General features: G+C 55.1%; 7 protein-coding genes across 7 annotated transcripts; 4 read left to right on the forward strand and 3 right to left on the reverse strand.

Moving 5' to 3' along the window:
• Positions 1 to 757: 757 nt before the first annotated feature.
• On the forward strand, positions 758 to 6,211 carry F5Z01DRAFT_674066 (putative guanyl-nucleotide exchange factor; the record flags this gene model as incomplete). Its single annotated transcript, XM_046265004.1, has 1 exon — positions 758 to 6,211. The coding sequence occupies one exon, from the start codon at positions 758 to 760 to the stop codon at positions 6,209 to 6,211; it is 5,454 nt and encodes a 1,817-aa protein (XP_046118240.1).
• A 6-nt stretch (positions 6,212 to 6,217) lies between these two features.
• F5Z01DRAFT_102357 (uncharacterized protein) lies at positions 6,218 to 7,827 on the reverse strand. Its single transcript, XM_046257327.1, has 2 exons — positions 7,360 to 7,827; positions 6,218 to 7,306 (listed from the first exon to the last, which is right to left on the reverse strand). Exons 1-2 carry the CDS (start codon positions 7,505 to 7,507, stop codon positions 6,366 to 6,368), a joined length of 1,089 nt encoding a protein of 362 aa, XP_046118241.1. The 5' UTR covers positions 7,508 to 7,827; the 3' UTR covers positions 6,218 to 6,365.
• Positions 7,828 to 7,960: 133 nt separating this feature from the next.
• F5Z01DRAFT_743228 (DNA-directed RNA polymerase III, subunit Rpc31) lies at positions 7,961 to 9,018 on the forward strand. Its single transcript, XM_046266890.1, has 2 exons — positions 7,961 to 8,239; positions 8,291 to 9,018. The coding sequence occupies exons 1-2, from the start codon at positions 8,120 to 8,122 to the stop codon at positions 8,951 to 8,953; spliced, it is 783 nt and encodes a 260-aa protein (XP_046118242.1). The 5' UTR covers positions 7,961 to 8,119; the 3' UTR covers positions 8,954 to 9,018.
• A 12-nt stretch (positions 9,019 to 9,030) lies between these two features.
• F5Z01DRAFT_102401 (nucleoporin NUP49/NSP49) lies at positions 9,031 to 10,710 on the reverse strand. The gene is made up of 3 exons (XM_046257329.1): positions 10,557 to 10,710; positions 9,915 to 10,493; positions 9,031 to 9,864 (listed from the first exon to the last, which is right to left on the reverse strand). Exons 1-3 carry the CDS (start codon positions 10,622 to 10,624, stop codon positions 9,108 to 9,110), a joined length of 1,404 nt encoding a protein of 467 aa, XP_046118243.1. The 5' UTR covers positions 10,625 to 10,710; the 3' UTR covers positions 9,031 to 9,107.
• Position 10,711: 1 nt separating this feature from the next.
• Positions 10,712 to 11,901, forward strand: F5Z01DRAFT_102432 (Fip1 like protein). Its single transcript, XM_046257330.1, has one exon. The coding sequence runs from the start codon at positions 10,904 to 10,906 to the stop codon at positions 11,780 to 11,782; it is 879 nt and encodes a 292-aa protein (XP_046118244.1). The 5' UTR covers positions 10,712 to 10,903; the 3' UTR covers positions 11,783 to 11,901.
• Positions 11,886 to 13,302, reverse strand: F5Z01DRAFT_102393 (uncharacterized protein). The gene has a single exon (XM_046257328.1). The coding sequence runs from the start codon at positions 12,938 to 12,940 to the stop codon at positions 11,990 to 11,992; it is 951 nt and encodes a 316-aa protein (XP_046118245.1). The 5' UTR covers positions 12,941 to 13,302; the 3' UTR covers positions 11,886 to 11,989.
• Positions 13,303 to 13,873: 571 nt separating this feature from the next.
• F5Z01DRAFT_736616 (uncharacterized protein) lies at positions 13,874 to 15,323 on the forward strand. The gene has a single exon (XM_046266789.1). It carries the CDS (start codon positions 14,034 to 14,036, stop codon positions 15,138 to 15,140), a length of 1,107 nt encoding a protein of 368 aa, XP_046118246.1. The 5' UTR covers positions 13,874 to 14,033; the 3' UTR covers positions 15,141 to 15,323.
• Positions 15,324 to 15,381: the final 58 nt, after the last annotated feature.

The following is a 15,381-nucleotide window of genomic DNA, read 5'->3' on the forward strand; positions in this document are numbered from 1 at the left end:
AGGGGGCTGCCGCACGGAGGGTTCGAAGCGCAAATCCTTTGGCTTCCGAGAGATGCTGGCGGCGCGCAATTGATGGAGTGCGGTCGGAAGAGGAGAGGAGAGGTTGGAGAGGCTCGTGGTGATGGACACACGCTGCTTGGACGGAAATCTTTTGGGGCAGTTTTTCCATGCGTTGAGGATGGACGCCGGGAGCTCGAAAAGCTCCCGGAGGCTAAGCCTTTTTCGGCAAGACTGCAATCGCACTGAATTCACTCAAAGCACCCAAGTCTTTATTCATGGCACATGAACAATATTTGGCTATACACATACTTGACAATCAATGTCTCCTGATCACGTTTTAATCAATTGATTGTTTCGTCACTCACCTACGGTCTTTGCCCTCTCAACATTACTGTTCGGTGCATTTCACGCGAACCAGTGGGCCTCAGGCATCCAATCAGCGCTTCCCCTGTCAAAGCCTTGGCATCCCTGAATGGACTCCCAGGCTCAAGCCACATGTGGCTCGTGCCTTTCGCGCGTCGCTCGTGAGGACACGCTATCGCAGGTCAATGCACCAGCCACATCACCCCTTGAAGTCCGACCATCACCTCCAGTCCCCGAATCCATTGTAATCCGGGACTAACTGCAGCCTACCAACCCGTGGCAGCCGGGGTTCTCGAAGAAATTCTTATTGCTTCTTTGTTCGGTCTCTGACACTGCCAACAATCCGACCGAAACCTCGAGAGGACCCGACTCGCAGATTCTACATGGCCCCCTCATGAGCTCACTCAAGTTTGTCGTGTCCTCCTTGGACGCCATCGCTTCGTCCAAGGATGCGCAGAAGAACAAGAAGCTTGGTGAGCTGGCCAACACAGCCTTGACGGCCATCAAAGAGCAGGACAAGCTGCCCGACCCCGACATTGTCTTCGCCCCTCTGCAGCTCGCTACGAAAACGCACAATACTCAGCTCACGACAAGCGCGCTCGATTGCATCGGCAAGCTAATTTCGTATTCCTACTTCTCCGTCCCCGGCGGCAACGGCAGCAAAGACAATGAAGAACAGGCGGGTGCAGACGCGCCCCCGTTGATCGAACGAGCGATTGACACGATCTGCGATTGCTTCGAAGGCGAAACCACGGCCCCCGAGATTCAGCTGCAAATCGTCAAATCATTGCTGGCGGCTGTGCTGAACGATAAGATCGTTGTTCATGGTGCTGGCCTGCTCAAGGCGGTTCGCCAAGTCTACAATGTGTTCCTCTTGTCCAGGAGTACCAGCAACCAACAAGTTGCCCAAGGTACGCTGACGCAAATGGTGGGGACCGTCTTTGAGCGCGTCAAGCTTCGCCTACACATGAAGGAGTCGCGACTGAACCTAAGCCACGGCAGCAACGAAGCTGTTGACGAGGTGGAGCAGGCGGAGCATGTTGTTGAAGAGGCGGATCAAGATCAGGGTCAAGGAGCGGACACACCCGCCACAGAGCTGTCAGAACAGGCGGCCAATGGAGGCAAACTCACTCTCAAGGACCTGGAGCATCGCAAGAGCTTTGACGACTCGACATTGGGCGAAGGGCCAACGACAGTAACGAGGTTAAAAGGCACCCGAGCCCAAGATGACAACGCTTCGGTGTCCAACATGTCGGTGCAGAGCAACGCTCAGCAGGAAGACAACGATGCACTCGACGACGAGGACGAGGTTCACATTCGCGATGCGTATCTGGTCTTTCGCTCGTTCTGTAACTTGTCGACAAAGGTCCTCCCGCCCGACCAGCTGTACGATGTCCGCGGGCAACCGATGCGCTCCAAGCTCATCTCTCTACATCTCATACACACACTACTCAACAACAACATTACCGTCTTCACTTCGCCACTTTGTACCATCAGAAACTCCAAAAGCAACGAGTCTACAACTTTTCTTCAGGCCATCAAGTTTTATTTGTGTTTGAGCATTACCCGCAACGGCGCGAGCTCGGTAGATCGAGTCTTCGAGGTCTGCTGCGAGATTTTCTGGCTCATGTTGAAGTACATGCGGCCATCCTTCAAAAAGGAAATCGAGGTTATCCTCAACGAGATCTACCTTGCTCTACTCTCGCGGAAGAACGGGCCTATTTCGCAGAAGCTGTACTTTGTCACTGTGCTCAATCGCCTCTGCGCCGATCCTCGCGCGCTCGTGGAGACATACCTCAACTACGACTGCGATCAGTCGGTTGACAACATCTACCAAAAGGTGATCGAGGACCTCTCCAAGTTTGCGACAACACCAGTCGCGATCACCAGCGTCCACGAACAGGCGTATGAGGAACTTCGTTTGAAGACGGCTGCAGCGAGCGAATGGCAGCTGAAGCCCATACTACCGCCCTCATTGACAGTGGCGCGCATCATCACCCAGCCGGAGGCTGAACCCGATTACCCGAAGGAGTACGCCATCAAGAGATTGTCATTGGAGGCTTTGGTCGAGGCCCTGCGGTCGCTTGTGAATTGGTCTGCTGCGGTGCGCACAGACAGCGCGCCGTTGCGAAGTAACCTCGACGAAGGTACACAGAATCCTTCCATGGATGAGCTGCGGCCATCGCAAGACCCGAGTATGCTGGATAATGTGTCCACGCCGTTAGCCTCGACACCAATCCTTGAAGATGACCCTGATCGGCTCGAAAAGGAGAAGGCGCGCAAGACAGCGTTGACGAATGCAGTCCGCCAATTCAACTTCAAGCCGAAGAAGGGTCTCAAATTGTTATTGCGCGACGGCTTCATCCCGAAAGACACCCCCGAAGACATTGCCAAGTTCTTGTTGACTGAGGACAAGCTTGACAAGACACAGATCGGCGAGTTCCTTGGCGAAGGTGATCAAAGAAACATTGACATTATGCACGCCTTTGTCGACCAGATGGCGTTTGAGAAGACGAGGTTCGTGGCAGCCTTGCGTCAATTCTTGCAGTCCTTCCGTCTCCCCGGTGAAGGCCAGAAGATCGACCGCTTCATGCTCAAGTTCGCCGAGCGTTACGTTCTCGGCAACCCCAAAGCTTTTGCCAATGCGGACACAGCCTACGTGTTGGCCTATTCGGTCATTATGCTCAACACCGATCTTCACAGCAGCAAAATTGCCAAACGCATGAGCAAAGAGGAGTTCATCAGGAATAACCGCGGTATCAACGACAATGCAGATTTACCGGATGAATACCTCCTGGGTATCTACGATGAGATTGCAGGTAACGAAATCGTTCTCACTAGTGAGCGTCAGGCCGCGGCTGCTGCAGGTAACGTGCCAGCCCAGCCAACTGGTATTGCTGCCGGTCTGGGGCAGGCCTTCTCCAATGTCGGTCGCGATCTTCAGAGGGAAGCATACGTGCAGCAGTCGGAGGAGATCTCAATTCGATCCGAGGCCCTGTTCAAGACACTGTTCAAGACGCAGCGCCGCAGCACTAAAGGCGCGCCTAAATTCATTCCCGCGACGTCGTTCAAGCACGTCGGTCCAATGTTCGACGTGTCATGGATGTCCATTTTCTCGGCGCTCTCCAGTCAGATCCAGCGTGCTCACAACATCGAGGTCAACAAGCTTTGTCTTGAAGGTATGAAGCTCGCGACCAAGATTGCATGCCTCTTTGACCTCGCAACGCCTCGGGAGGCCTTCATGTCGGCGCTGAAGAATGCCACCAATCTAAACAACCCCCAAGAGATGCTGGCCAAAAACATTGAGGCACTCAAAGTCATCTTGGAACTGGGACAGACCGAAGGCAACGTCCTCCGGGAGTCCTGGAAAGATGTCCTCATGTGCATCAGTCAACTGGATCGTCTCCAGCTGATATCTGGCGGCGTTGATGAGAGTGCTATTCCTGATGTATCCAAAGCCCGCTTCATGCCTCCTCAACGGTCAGAAACACAGGACTCGCGATCCTCGACACAGTCAAAGCGACCGCGGCAACGTTCAAATACAGCGTCGCGTGGCTTCTCTCACGAGATCGCCCTCGAAAGCCGTTCCGAGGATGTCATTCGCAGCGTTGACCGCATCTTCACCAACACGGCACATCTGTCGGGAGATGCGATGGTGTACTTTGCCCGCGCACTGACAGAGGTCAGCTGGGATGAGATCAAGGTGTCTGGATCGAACGACTCGCCTCGCACATACAGTCTGCAGAAGATCGTCGAGATTTCCTACTACAACATGAACCGTATCAGGTTCGAGTGGAGTAATATCTGGGAAGTGCTGGGCGACCACTTCAACCGCGTTGGCTGTCACAACAACCTGAACATTGTGTTCTTTGCTCTTGACTCGTTACGACAGCTGTCAATGCGTTTCATGGAGATTGACGAGCTGGCTGGTTTCAAGTTTCAAAAGGATTTCTTGAAACCCTTTGAGCATGTGCTCGCTGATTCTAGCGAGCCGACTGTGAAGGACATGGTGCTCCAGTGCCTGATCCAGATGATTCATGCGCGAGGCGATAACATTCGCTCTGGATGGCGGACAATGTTTGGCGTCTTCACCGTGGCCGCCCGCGAGTCGCACGAGAGCATTGTTAACTTAGCCTTTGAGAACGTCAACCAGGTGTACAAGACAAAGTTCGGTGTCGTCATCTCACAAGGCGCTTTCACCGATCTCATTGTCTGCTTGACGGAGTTCTCCAAGAACCTCAAGTTTCAGAAGAAGGGTCTGGCCGCCCTGGAGCTATTAAAGTCGATCATCCCCACGATGCTAAAGACGCCAGAGTGCCCTCTTTCCCAAAAGCACAACCCAGCAGTTGCTGATGGGAAGTCGCACCAGAAGTCACCAGACGCCATGAAGAGAACGCAAACCAACACTTCTGTCGAGGAGGGCTTCTGGTTCCCCGTGCTATTCGCCTTCCACGATGTGCTCATGACCGGCGAGGAGCTTGAAGTGCGGTCCAAAGCCTTGGAGTACTTCTTCGACACGCTCATTAAGTACGGTGGAGACTTCCCGCCTGAGTTCTGGGACATTCTTTGGCGCCAGCAACTGTACCCTATCTTCATCGTGTTGCGATCGCGTCCGGAGATGTCGAATGCATTGACGCACGAGGAGCTTTCCGTGTGGCTGTCGACAACCATGATCCAGGCGCTGCGCAACATGATCACGCTGTTCACGCACTATTTCGATGCCCTCGAGTACATGCTGGATCGCTTCCTTGAACTTCTGGCGCTCTGTATTTGCCAGGAGAACGATACCATTTCGCGCATCGGCAGCAACTGCCTGCAGCAACTGATCCTGAAGAACGTGACGCGGTTCACAGAGCAGCACTGGACCAAGATTGTTGGTGCATTCTGCGAGCTGTTTGAGAGGACAACGGCCCACCAGCTGTTCACCGCTGCTAACATCACCGCTACGGCTGCAGCAACTGCCAATGACGACCTCGACTTTGCCTCCAATGGCCTTCCACCCGCGACGGACACGGCGCCAGTCGAGTCGCTGAAGATCAATGGGACCGAAGAGGCCATTGCAGATACAGATTCGGTACAAGACGGTGGACCCAAGACAGTCGACGGAGATGTTCGAGCGCCCGGTGCGCCTGACACTCCTCTCGAAGAGTTCAAGCCGTCTTCCAACCTCCAGCAGCAGCCTGTGGTCGTGACTGCCGCGCGCCGTCGCTTCTTCAACCGCATCATTTCGCGCTGTGTGCTGCAGCTGCTGATGATCGAGACGGTCAATGAGCTTTTCAGCAACGACGCTGTCTACACTCACATTCCGTCCACCGAACTCCTACGGCTGATGGCTCTTCTCAAGCGTTCCTTCCAGTTTGCTCGCAAGTTCAATGAGGACAAGGAGCTTCGCGCCCGTCTTTGGAGGGAAGGCTTTATGAAGCAGCCTCCCAATCTTCTCAAACAGGAGTCCGGTTCTGCGGCGACGTATGTCTCCATCTTGTTCCGCATGTTTGCTGACAACGACCCGGAGCGTCTTAAGTCGCGCCCGGATGTTGAGGCAGCACTCGTGCCGTTGTGCCGCGACATTGTCACAGGCTACATTGCCCTTGAGGAGGAGTCGCAGCAGCGGAACATTGCCGCCTGGCGGCCGGTGGTCGTCGACGTGCTCAAGGGATACGCGGAGTTCCCTGAGGACGCCTTCATCCGAAACAGCGTCGAGTTCCATTCCATGTGCGTGGACCTCATTGGTGGAGACACGAGAGAGCTGAGCATGGCGATGAAGAGGGTACTTCGGAGAATCGAGGAGGTCGGCCTGGCTGCTTCTGGTAGAAGGCCCAGTGTAACGAGTGAGGCGAGTCAACAGTAGACGGAGGAAACTTGTACTAAGAGTTCGTATATATCGTGTGTTAGTTTTGGCGTCTGTGTTCAGGGGTGAGAATGTCGATATATGGCAGGCGGAGTCTACCGTGTTGCCATGTACAGTCTGTATCTTAAAATGCCTTTGACGTCTACACTGTTACTTAGTTGTCTAGGAGGTATTGTACGTATCGTCCCAAGTCCCTGATGTCGTCTTCCTCGATAGGCCTTTCGCTCCATGCCTCCCACCCTCTGAGTCCGTCACTGACATAGGCGCCTACATTGCCATCTTCCTCTGCGCAGGCCCAGTGGATCAACTCCTTCATGATGGCGTCGTTCGCCTCACTGCGGTGCGTTCGCATCTCAAGGACCAGATGCTGCCAGAAGTCTGCTAGCATCATAACCATCAGAACATCCTGCTTATCCACCATGTGATACGCTGCCCACGGTAGCAACGGCTCTGGTAACCTTGGATGCGGGTGGCCCGTCAGCATGGGAAGGTTGAGTGTCGCGAGGTGCGGCAGCAGCCGCAAGAGCCGGCCTTGTGAGAGCGATGTCTGTCTCGCGTCCCGATCATAAGAGGGTGTGCAATACTCGACCACGATCGACGCCGAAGACTCGTGGGTGAGCAACAAATGCCACAGTCGCCCGCTGCCAACAGGTGGGTGTCCGTTGGTGCCGTTGATACCGTTCACCATGGAAGAAGCAACGGGCACACTGCAGTCTGTGGTGAGAAGGTCCAGTAGCACGCGACTCGCTTTTGCAGGGACGTCTGGCAACTCGCTCGGCTGCATCCAGACGTTGAGTAAATCATTTACAAGCGTCCCGTTGTCCAAGGACGTCAAGGTGTCCACATCCTGGGGTGAAGAGGCTGCCTTGTGAATGACCTCGAGACCAAACATCTTTGCGCTCTCGAGTGGTGATGACAGGCACCGAAGGATATCTTCGACAGTCATCATGGCGGGAACCACCTGACGAAAAGTCAAGGGGGCGAGCAGCTTGGTGGTGAGCGTGAGGAGGGGCGTGGGGTCTGAGGGCCGCTCGAGTTGGAGGAGGGCCTGGAGGGTAGGCAGTAATCTGGGTAGCAGAGGGGGCGTGTTGGCGTCTGGCGTTGATCAGTATGAGGGTTTCAAGATGTGCATCAAGAGCTTGACGTACCGGTGAGCTGGAATTCCACATCGTTACAGAGCTTCGGGTCAGGCGCGAGAGATTGATCGCTCAAAAGGGCTTGGAGATGGGCTGACAGGGCGTCGAGGCCGGCTATAGGAGCGAGGTCCTGTTGCTGAGGGATAATAAGGTTCTCCATGATGTCTGTGGTCCTCTATGTTGATGATGACGAGAAAGGGAGTCGGGTGTGGCAAGGTCAATGTTGTCGTTGTACAGCAGGCAGCGGGAACACGCATGTCAATAAGTGGAGATGGACTACCCTACGGCAACCAGCCAAAGCAGAAGCCTGGCGTATAGGCTGACAAGATGCTCGAAACGACATGCATGATCAGATTCTAAAATAGAAGTTGTCCATCTGGAGAAATATACAATGTCGAGTGAGCCGGTATCTTGGGCGAACATGCTGTCAGGCTGCTTTGATCGAGCGCTTTGAGCAAACAACACCAACACAAGACAGACGAGTTTCAATTTGGCAGCGATGATCTTTCGCAATAAAAATGATCCAGATAATGCAAAAAATGGAATATACAGATGAGATCTACTGCTCCAAGACACCAAGAACTATTTGTCCTTATCAGCACGCCCTGGCTAAGCCTTGAATGGCGCCGGGTAGTCCAAACCTTCATCGCGGTCCAATTCCGCCCGCCGCTCAAAAAATGCCACCCCACGTCCGCCAACGTCCTCCGGATCTGCCAGTCATCCTTCCCTCTTCATTCCCTCCCTTCACTTCCCTTCCACCCAATCCATCAAGATGTCGCGCGGCGGTCGCGGTGGTGGCAGAGGTGGTCGAGGCGGCGCGCGAGGTGGCCGACCTCAATTATCATGGGACACGGGCGAGGAGCCCGACTCCAAGCCTTCCGAGCTCTTTCCTGTACGTCCAACCTCACGAAGCTTGCGCCGACTTTGCTAACGTAGACGACAGCCCTACAGGATCCCAGTACCTCGCCAACTGACCGAGTCCGAATCGGCGTCGGTCAAGCATTTCCTCTTATTACGACATCAATTGCACGCCAGTCCACTGTACACGGCGAAACGCACACAGAGCATGAACCCCACGAAAAGCTACGGCACAGCGCAGGCCAACGCGCAGTACGACGTGAAGAATAAGGCCTCCGTCGACCCGTTTACGAGCATGCCCACGTACGGGCAACGATTCGTCCGCCAGGAGCGCGCATTGCCAGACTGGTCTAGGCGGCCAGTGTGTAGAGAACTCTGGCCGCAAGAATTGCTGGATACGGTCGCGTCGGATGCCCACACGTCTAAGAAGCGGAAGTTGGAAATCTCGCACATTTCGGCATTGCCGACAGCCGACGAGGCGTTTGAGATGTTGACGGGTCACGATGACGAGGAAGAGGGCACCGGTGGTGGGAACCTGCTCGAGAAGCTGGATGCGATCGGCGGGGAAGAAGGCGAAGGTGTGCCTGGGGAAGGAGAAGAAGACGAAGCTGGGCTGGAGGAGGAAGAAGAGGATGAGGCGTACGATGACGAGGATGCGGGCGATTATGATGCGGAGAACTACTTTGACAATGGCGATGAGATGGGCGAGGACTATGGCGACGATGGCGATGGAGAGGGTACATTCTAGTCACTCGGGCTCAAAGATGAATCATGATACCCAATACATGGCATGCTGCTGTGGACGTAAAACAGATGCCTCCCAGAAAACCGGTGCCTAAGGTGTGTTACACTCTATGGTATTTTGCTGTAGATTCCAATCCATGACCGACCTTTCCCCTACTTCAGATGTACGTGCCCGCCTGCAGTCTCGAGAGCCTCTCCCGCGTATCTGCAATCTTGCCTGCCTCATTGATGATCGCCGTGCCCATCTCGCGTAGCGCACTCAACACTTGCCCGAGCTGCTCGGCCACGCCGCTCCCTTCCTCCTCGTGCCTGTCGCGTATCGCGCGGACCTGCTCGTACAAACCGTTCTCCACGCCCGGCATGTCGCGCTCAATAGCCACGCGATACTCCTCCAACTTGCGGTGCTGTCGCTCCACGTCGTCGGCAATGCGGTTGAAGTATGATATCAGGTCCTGCGCATCGCCCGAGGGCTCTTTCGATCCATCGGCCTTGAACAGTCCTGTCTGGTGGTAGTGCATCGGCAGCTTGAGGTTGTCCACAGCGCGGAAGTTCAGCTGTCCGTCGCTAATGTTTCTTTTGCTCCGGTCCTGTAGGCCCTTCACGTTGACCACGTCGCCGTGTAGTGCGTTTTGTACGGTTCGGTATTTTTGCTCGACAAACGCAACGTCGCGCGCCAGTTGCTCCACATCAACGCCGTGCTGGGGCATGAACTGGGAGATCTGGTCCTTCATTTTGATCACGCGGGTGATGCCCTTTTCGATGAGTGTGATTTCGTCTTGAATGGGCTGGCGCAGATCGTCGAAGCGGGTGCGAGGACGAATGTCGGCGTAGTTAATCTGGGTGGCGCTTTGTTGTTGTTGCTGCTGTTGCGGTTGCTGCTGCTGCTGTGCTTGTGGTTGTGCTTGAGACGCGCCGCTGCTCGCTGTTAGTCCCTGGCCCTCAAAGGTTCGTGCGGAAACACATACAAAAGCGATGGCTTGGCCTGTGTCTGGCCAAAAGCGCTGGTCGTGCTAGGCCCAGTAGTGTTGCCCTGATTGCTCGCACCGCCAAAGAGTCCTCCACTCGGAGCGCTCTGCTGTGTTGTGTTCTGGCCTCCTCCGAATAGCGATGAGCCCTGCGTTGCGGTTGTTGTGGGATTGCTTTGCGCGGGTTTGCTGCCAAAGAGCCCTCCACCAGTGCTCTGTGTCGCATTGGATGTGTTGGCTGTTGCTGCACCGCCGCCAAAGAGACCTCCGCCGCCTGTGCTGCTCTGTGTGGTCGTCGCGCCGGCTCCTCCAAAGAGCCCACCACCGCCGCCCGTGTTGCTTTGCGTATTTGCCGCTCCTCCCCCAAACAACCCTCCAGCTCCGCTACTGCTCTGGGTATTGGTATTGGTCGCAGCACCTCCGCCGAAAAGACTGCTCCCTGTCTGGCCCGTCGCGGGCTTTGCGCCAAAGAGACTCATCCCGCCAGCTGTTGGGTTGTTGGTCGTCGGTGCGGTGGATGTGGTGGCTGATGCTGGTGCACCGAACAGACCACCCGAAGGTGCAGGTTGCGCCGCGCTTCTTTGCAAGGAGAATTAGTTTGTTTGTGGTCAAGAATGGAACAAAGCGTGGCAATGGGCGTACAGTGAATTGGCAGCACCTGTGTTGATACTCAGACCTGCAGGCCCGCTGGCAGAACGCGCCAACGACATTTTCTGGTCGAGCGTGTCTCGGCGTGGCGGATTGTTCCTTTCCGAAAACCGCTTGGTGATGCTGGTGGAGCTAATTCAGTGAAGCTTCGCACGGGGCGCATTGTGGCTTCGGTGTGGAGAGGGTGAGGCTCGGCTGAAAAGTGGCTGAGTAATCATCGCAGCTCGGTCAAGGCGCGTTGGACTGTCGCGGAAATGTTCCTTGAACTTGGAGAGGACATCAACTAACAAGCTTCCGATCTTCAGACCGCCAAGGGTAACTCACACCCACCCCACTACAAAATGAGCTCCGAAAACATGGACATTGAGGACGAGGACGACTTCTATGCGCCCGAAGAGCCCAAAACCACAACGACGACCACAGAGAAGACAACCACGGAGAAGAAACCCGCGAACAACGACCTCGAGGAAGGCGAGGAGGAGGACGAGGGTGCTGCTATGGACGAGGACTCCGACTCTGATGACTCTGACGTTGATATTATCACGGACCGTAAAGACGGCTCGACACCTGCACCAGCAGCAGCGACACCAGCTGCCAAATATTCGGACATACGAAACATTCCCCAGCGATCGACCACCACAGGCGAGGCATCCAAACCAAAAGAAGAGAAGAAGACGGCTGCACCGAGCGCGGACCAGTCCTCCGCAGCAGCATCCAAATCCACAGTCGACATCAACGCCGATCCCATCTACCCTCTACCCTCAGGCGAAGGCAAGCCGATCACGCAAGTCACCATTGACACCGATCTGCCCGACAATGACAAGCCTTGGCGCCGACCGGGAACGGACATCTCCGACTACTTCAACTACGGCTTCGACGAGTTCACATGGGCGCTGTACGCGGCCAAGCAGGAATCGCTACGGGGCGAGTACGGCCAAGACGGCGGGAACAAGATGATGGACATGATGATGGGAGGCGGGGGGATGCCTGGCATGGACGGCATGCCGGACATGGCGGCCATGCAGCAGATGATGGCCGCGCAGGGCATGGACCCGAGCCAGATGGATCCGAGTGTCATGTTTGGTGGTCAGCAGCCGCAGCAGGGCTTCCAAGGCAATTTCAGCCAAGGTGGTTTCGGGGGCTACGACCAGAATATGGGTGGAGGCGGCGGCGGAGGGAGAGGCGGTGGCGGGTTCAGGGGGAGGAGAGGGCGGTGGTAGTGGTATGATATTGCAGCACAGGACTTGTGTCGCATGGGAAAGGATGGCGTTGTTGGTTGAATACATATACCCGTTCACGTTGGCTTGTCATCTATGCGCCCGTCATCGTCTGTGCATGGGCTCACAGGGGCTGGTTCAATTGCGACTCAAGGCTTTTACACAAGGCACTGTCATTCATCATTGAGACAGGGGCTTTCATTGATAGGTCTATTGACCATACCGCGCCACAAAAGTCTTGATGTTCTCGATCAGACCACTGTCAGCCTTCATACCAAGACCATCAGCCCTGCTCGTCTCCGATCGAGCCGGCCAGCTTCCGACGATACCCTCAATTTTGGCGTCATGCTCATCCTTGATCAGCTTCAATGCGTCCTCCCCTCGAATGTCGCGCAACGCATCCAGCATCTCCTGCACGGTAACGGTGATACCCGGCAGATTGACCGTTCTCCATATGCCAAACTTGCTGCTGGGCACGTCCTTGATGCGAATTAGGTTCTCAATGACAGTCGTCGGGGAACACACCCACAGGGCCAGGGATTTCGGCACCGGCAGGGTCGTAGGTACCCCGGCGACGGGTTCCCGAATGATCGCGCTACAGAAGGAGGATGCTGCGGCACTGGGTGCACCGGGACGCACAATGATGGTGGGCAGTCTCACGACTCTGCCATCCAGCAGACCGCGACGTGAGAAGTCGTTGAGATATGTCTCGATCATGAGTTTTTGTGCACCGTAAGAGCTCTGCGGCTGCGGCACGGTTGTTTCGCTGACGAGTGTGGTCTGCTGTTGAGGACCGTATACGGCCAGAGAGGAAGGGAAGATGACTTTTGTCCCTGGATGCGACTTTCGCAGGGTGTCGAGGATGATGCGATGGGAGTCAAAGTTGACTGTCCAGCCCAGCTCGAGGTTGGCTTCAGCGCCGCCAGACATCAGCCCGTGTAGGAGATATACTGCGTCATAGCTTGGTTCCAGCAGCTTGGCCACAGCGGACGCATCTGTGAGATTGAGGGCGAGCGATGTGACGGTTGATGAAGATGGCGGTTTTGATGGCTCGTGGATGTCAGTGAGTGTGAGATCAAGAGATGGGTCGGCTTTCAGGAGGGCAACGGCCAAGTCTTGTCCCAGGAAACCTCCTGCTCCAGTGATGAGAATGTGTGGCATGGTGGTTGATGTTCAGTTCCTACTGTTGTGGGTATGGGCCAAAAAGGGGCTCAAGTACGATGGTGCACGTTTAAATGTGATCACCTGGTGAGGGGCTTAGGGGAATATGTAGTGTGCGAAGATATCGACGCCTTCGCCAACCGCTCATGACGAGTCTCCGATTGATCGGGAATGGCTTTCGTCGAATTGGAAGGTTTCGGGAGAGCTTGAGAGGTCGTCGGGAAGAAAGCCGGGTGGTTGCTATGGAGAAGTTCCCCGCTTCGGTGTCTTCTCCGGCTTCACAAAAAGGGGCCATCTCTAGGATTCAATACTTTAGCGAAGACTACGACTTGACTGATTTAGTTGATGAGGCGTTGAAAAATATTTATGAGGTGTGGAATTGATCATTGATTGATTGATCAGGCTTTGGGTGCTTCACGTCAGTTGGCTCACGCGGGGCAGATAAGTTTCCTAGCCGAGCTTGGACCCTCGCCAAATATTCCCATACATGTACCGTGCCTGATGGCGAGCTCTTCATGGGGAAGCAAACGTGAGACAACTTCTCACGACTTGCTGTAGCTCAAGCTTCCAGAATCGCAAAGCGTACGATCACCTCCTCCACCTGGAAACGACGTCCATCATGGAACTGGGTTCCTCGATGCGCTTGGGGCGTTGGCAATGTTCTTAATCAATCACACAACGTGTGGAGGTTTACTACAAACACAGGCGCATGTGTTTCCAAGATGCTAATCGCAGGCATGGAAATCAGGCTGCAAGGTGAGGAATGGGTGACTTCCAGCAAGCCTTCTCAGATGCGATTCACCAGGCTTGTTTACTTGTCGAGCACTTGACGCCTCGCTGAGCTTCCAAGGAGTGCTCAAAGTCGGTTTAACGGCTAAATAAAGTGTTGGCTCACTTGTAAATGAAGCCGGAAGAATTGGTAGACGGCCCTATCATCTCGTCTATCCGAGCAAACAAGTCGAGTACCAGCATCCATTGTCTGCAGCACGCTCGTAGAGAACCTTCGAGCATTTTGTTCGAGAATTTCAGTCAACCTTTGCTCATTTCACATCTTCTACCACACTTAGTTGCAGACACGTCCAACCTTTTCATCATGGGCGCCATGTCCGCTCACGGCAGCGAGGCTGAGCACGAATCACTCATCAAAGTCGATATCCTTCCTGGAAAGGGACGAGGACTCGTTGCCACGACTCCCATCGCATTTGGGACCACCATCTTCGCCGAAGTGCCCTATCTCAAGCTCGAAGATAATTTTGCGAAACTCAACCCCCCGGCTGCCAATGCGCTTCTCGCCCAGCAGCTGCGCGACCTTGACAAAGAAGACCAAAGAAGCTTCCTCCAACTGCGAAATTTCTTTCCAGGACTGTATCCGCTCCTCGGAACATTCGGCAGCAATGCCCTGCAGATTCACGACTCCATGCACGCCATCTTCCGGCACGCGACGCTGATCAACCACGACTGCATCCCCAACGCGCGATACTTCTGGGACAAGGATACCGGACGCCAGGTTGTTCGATCCCTGAGAAGAATCGACAAGGACGAAGAGATCACGGTGGCGTATATCATGCGAGGGACGCGCGCAGAGCGAAGAGAAATGTTCAAGACGCGCTATGGATTCGAGTGCACATGCGCCCTGTGCTCGGCACCCGCCGAAGTTGTCGAGCAGAGCGACGCAAGGCAGGCGATAATCAGGAAGCACGACGCGCTCGTAGACTCCGACCGCATCAAGACTAACCCCGTCGCCTGCATGAAATCCTGCCGACACCTGGCGTATGCGGTTAAGCAGGAGTACAAGGCAGACAAGGGGCAGAGCCGCCTGTATCAGCCGTTCGAAGAGGCGATGGACACCTGCGGTCGGCACGGTGATCGGGCGCGGGTCGTTATGTTTGCCAAGCTGGCCGTGGCCAGTCTGCAGCTGTGCTTTGGCTACGACCACAAGAGGACCTCACGGGTCAGGAGACTGGCGATGCATCCGGATACCATGGAGGGCTTTGGTACGCATAGCATGGATTGGGAGACCTGGCCACACGAGATACCTGAGAATCTCGGGGGAAGCCAGTTTGATGAGTGGTTGTGGAGGGCTGGAGAGTGGGCTGTGCCTGTGATGGTGAAGGTGGACGACGAAGAGTGGATTGCAACCTGCAAACGGTTGTTCTTGAAGGAGGGATGGGAGCCAGATGCAGATGGAAGCGATGCTTGAGTTGGAGGCGGCCTTCGGTTTAGCTTGCAGAGGAGAAGGTAGACGAGAGTCTGAACTTGGGGTATCAGGAGACACGAGAAGGCGCCCATGAACTTCCTTTATGAAGTGTGTATGCCCCATGCGCGTCGAGGTGGTCTGGTCCTGGGCCTTTGCAGTTGACCCTGGGCTCTTGAGTGATGCGATGGGTGCTTTATGCGCGTTTTGGCTTTTCCTTAGTCCGCGAAGTGCAAGGTGACGCGAC

Source organism: Emericellopsis atlantica (assembly GCF_019669845.1).
Source record: "Emericellopsis atlantica unplaced genomic scaffold F5Z01scaffold_13, whole genome shotgun sequence".
NCBI classification, from domain to species: Eukaryota; Fungi; Ascomycota; class Sordariomycetes; order Hypocreales; family Bionectriaceae; genus Emericellopsis; species Emericellopsis atlantica.

Excerpts from the sequence above, each read along its gene's own strand:
- F5Z01DRAFT_102357 (XM_046257327.1), bottom strand. The coding sequence starts at position 7,507 with ATGGAGAACCTTATTATCCCTCAGCAACAGGACCTCGCTCCTATAGCC. Across the intron at positions 7,307-7,359 it reads TGTGGAATTCCAGCTCACCG|ACGCCAACACGCCCCCTCTG; the intron begins GTACGTCAAGCT and ends GATCAACGCCAG.
- F5Z01DRAFT_743228 (XM_046266890.1), top strand. The coding sequence starts at position 8,120 with ATGTCGCGCGGCGGTCGCGGTGGTGGCAGAGGTGGTCGAGGCGGCGCG. Across the intron at positions 8,240-8,290 it reads AGCCTTCCGAGCTCTTTCCT|CCCTACAGGATCCCAGTACC; the intron begins GTACGTCCAACC and ends CGTAGACGACAG.
- F5Z01DRAFT_102401 (XM_046257329.1), bottom strand. The coding sequence starts at position 10,624 with ATGTCGTTGGCGCGTTCTGCCAGCGGGCCTGCAGGTCTGAGTATCAAC. Across the intron at positions 10,494-10,556 it reads ACAGGTGCTGCCAATTCACT|AAGCGCGGCGCAACCTGCAC; the intron begins GTACGCCCATTG and ends CTCCTTGCAAAG. Across the intron at positions 9,865-9,914 it reads CAGGCCAAGCCATCGCTTTT|CGGCGCGTCTCAAGCACAAC; the intron begins GTATGTGTTTCC and ends AACAGCGAGCAG.
- F5Z01DRAFT_102432 (XM_046257330.1), top strand. The coding sequence starts at position 10,904 with ATGAGCTCCGAAAACATGGACATTGAGGACGAGGACGACTTCTATGCG.
- F5Z01DRAFT_102393 (XM_046257328.1), bottom strand. The coding sequence starts at position 12,940 with ATGCCACACATTCTCATCACTGGAGCAGGAGGTTTCCTGGGACAAGAC.
- F5Z01DRAFT_736616 (XM_046266789.1), top strand. The coding sequence starts at position 14,034 with ATGGGCGCCATGTCCGCTCACGGCAGCGAGGCTGAGCACGAATCACTC.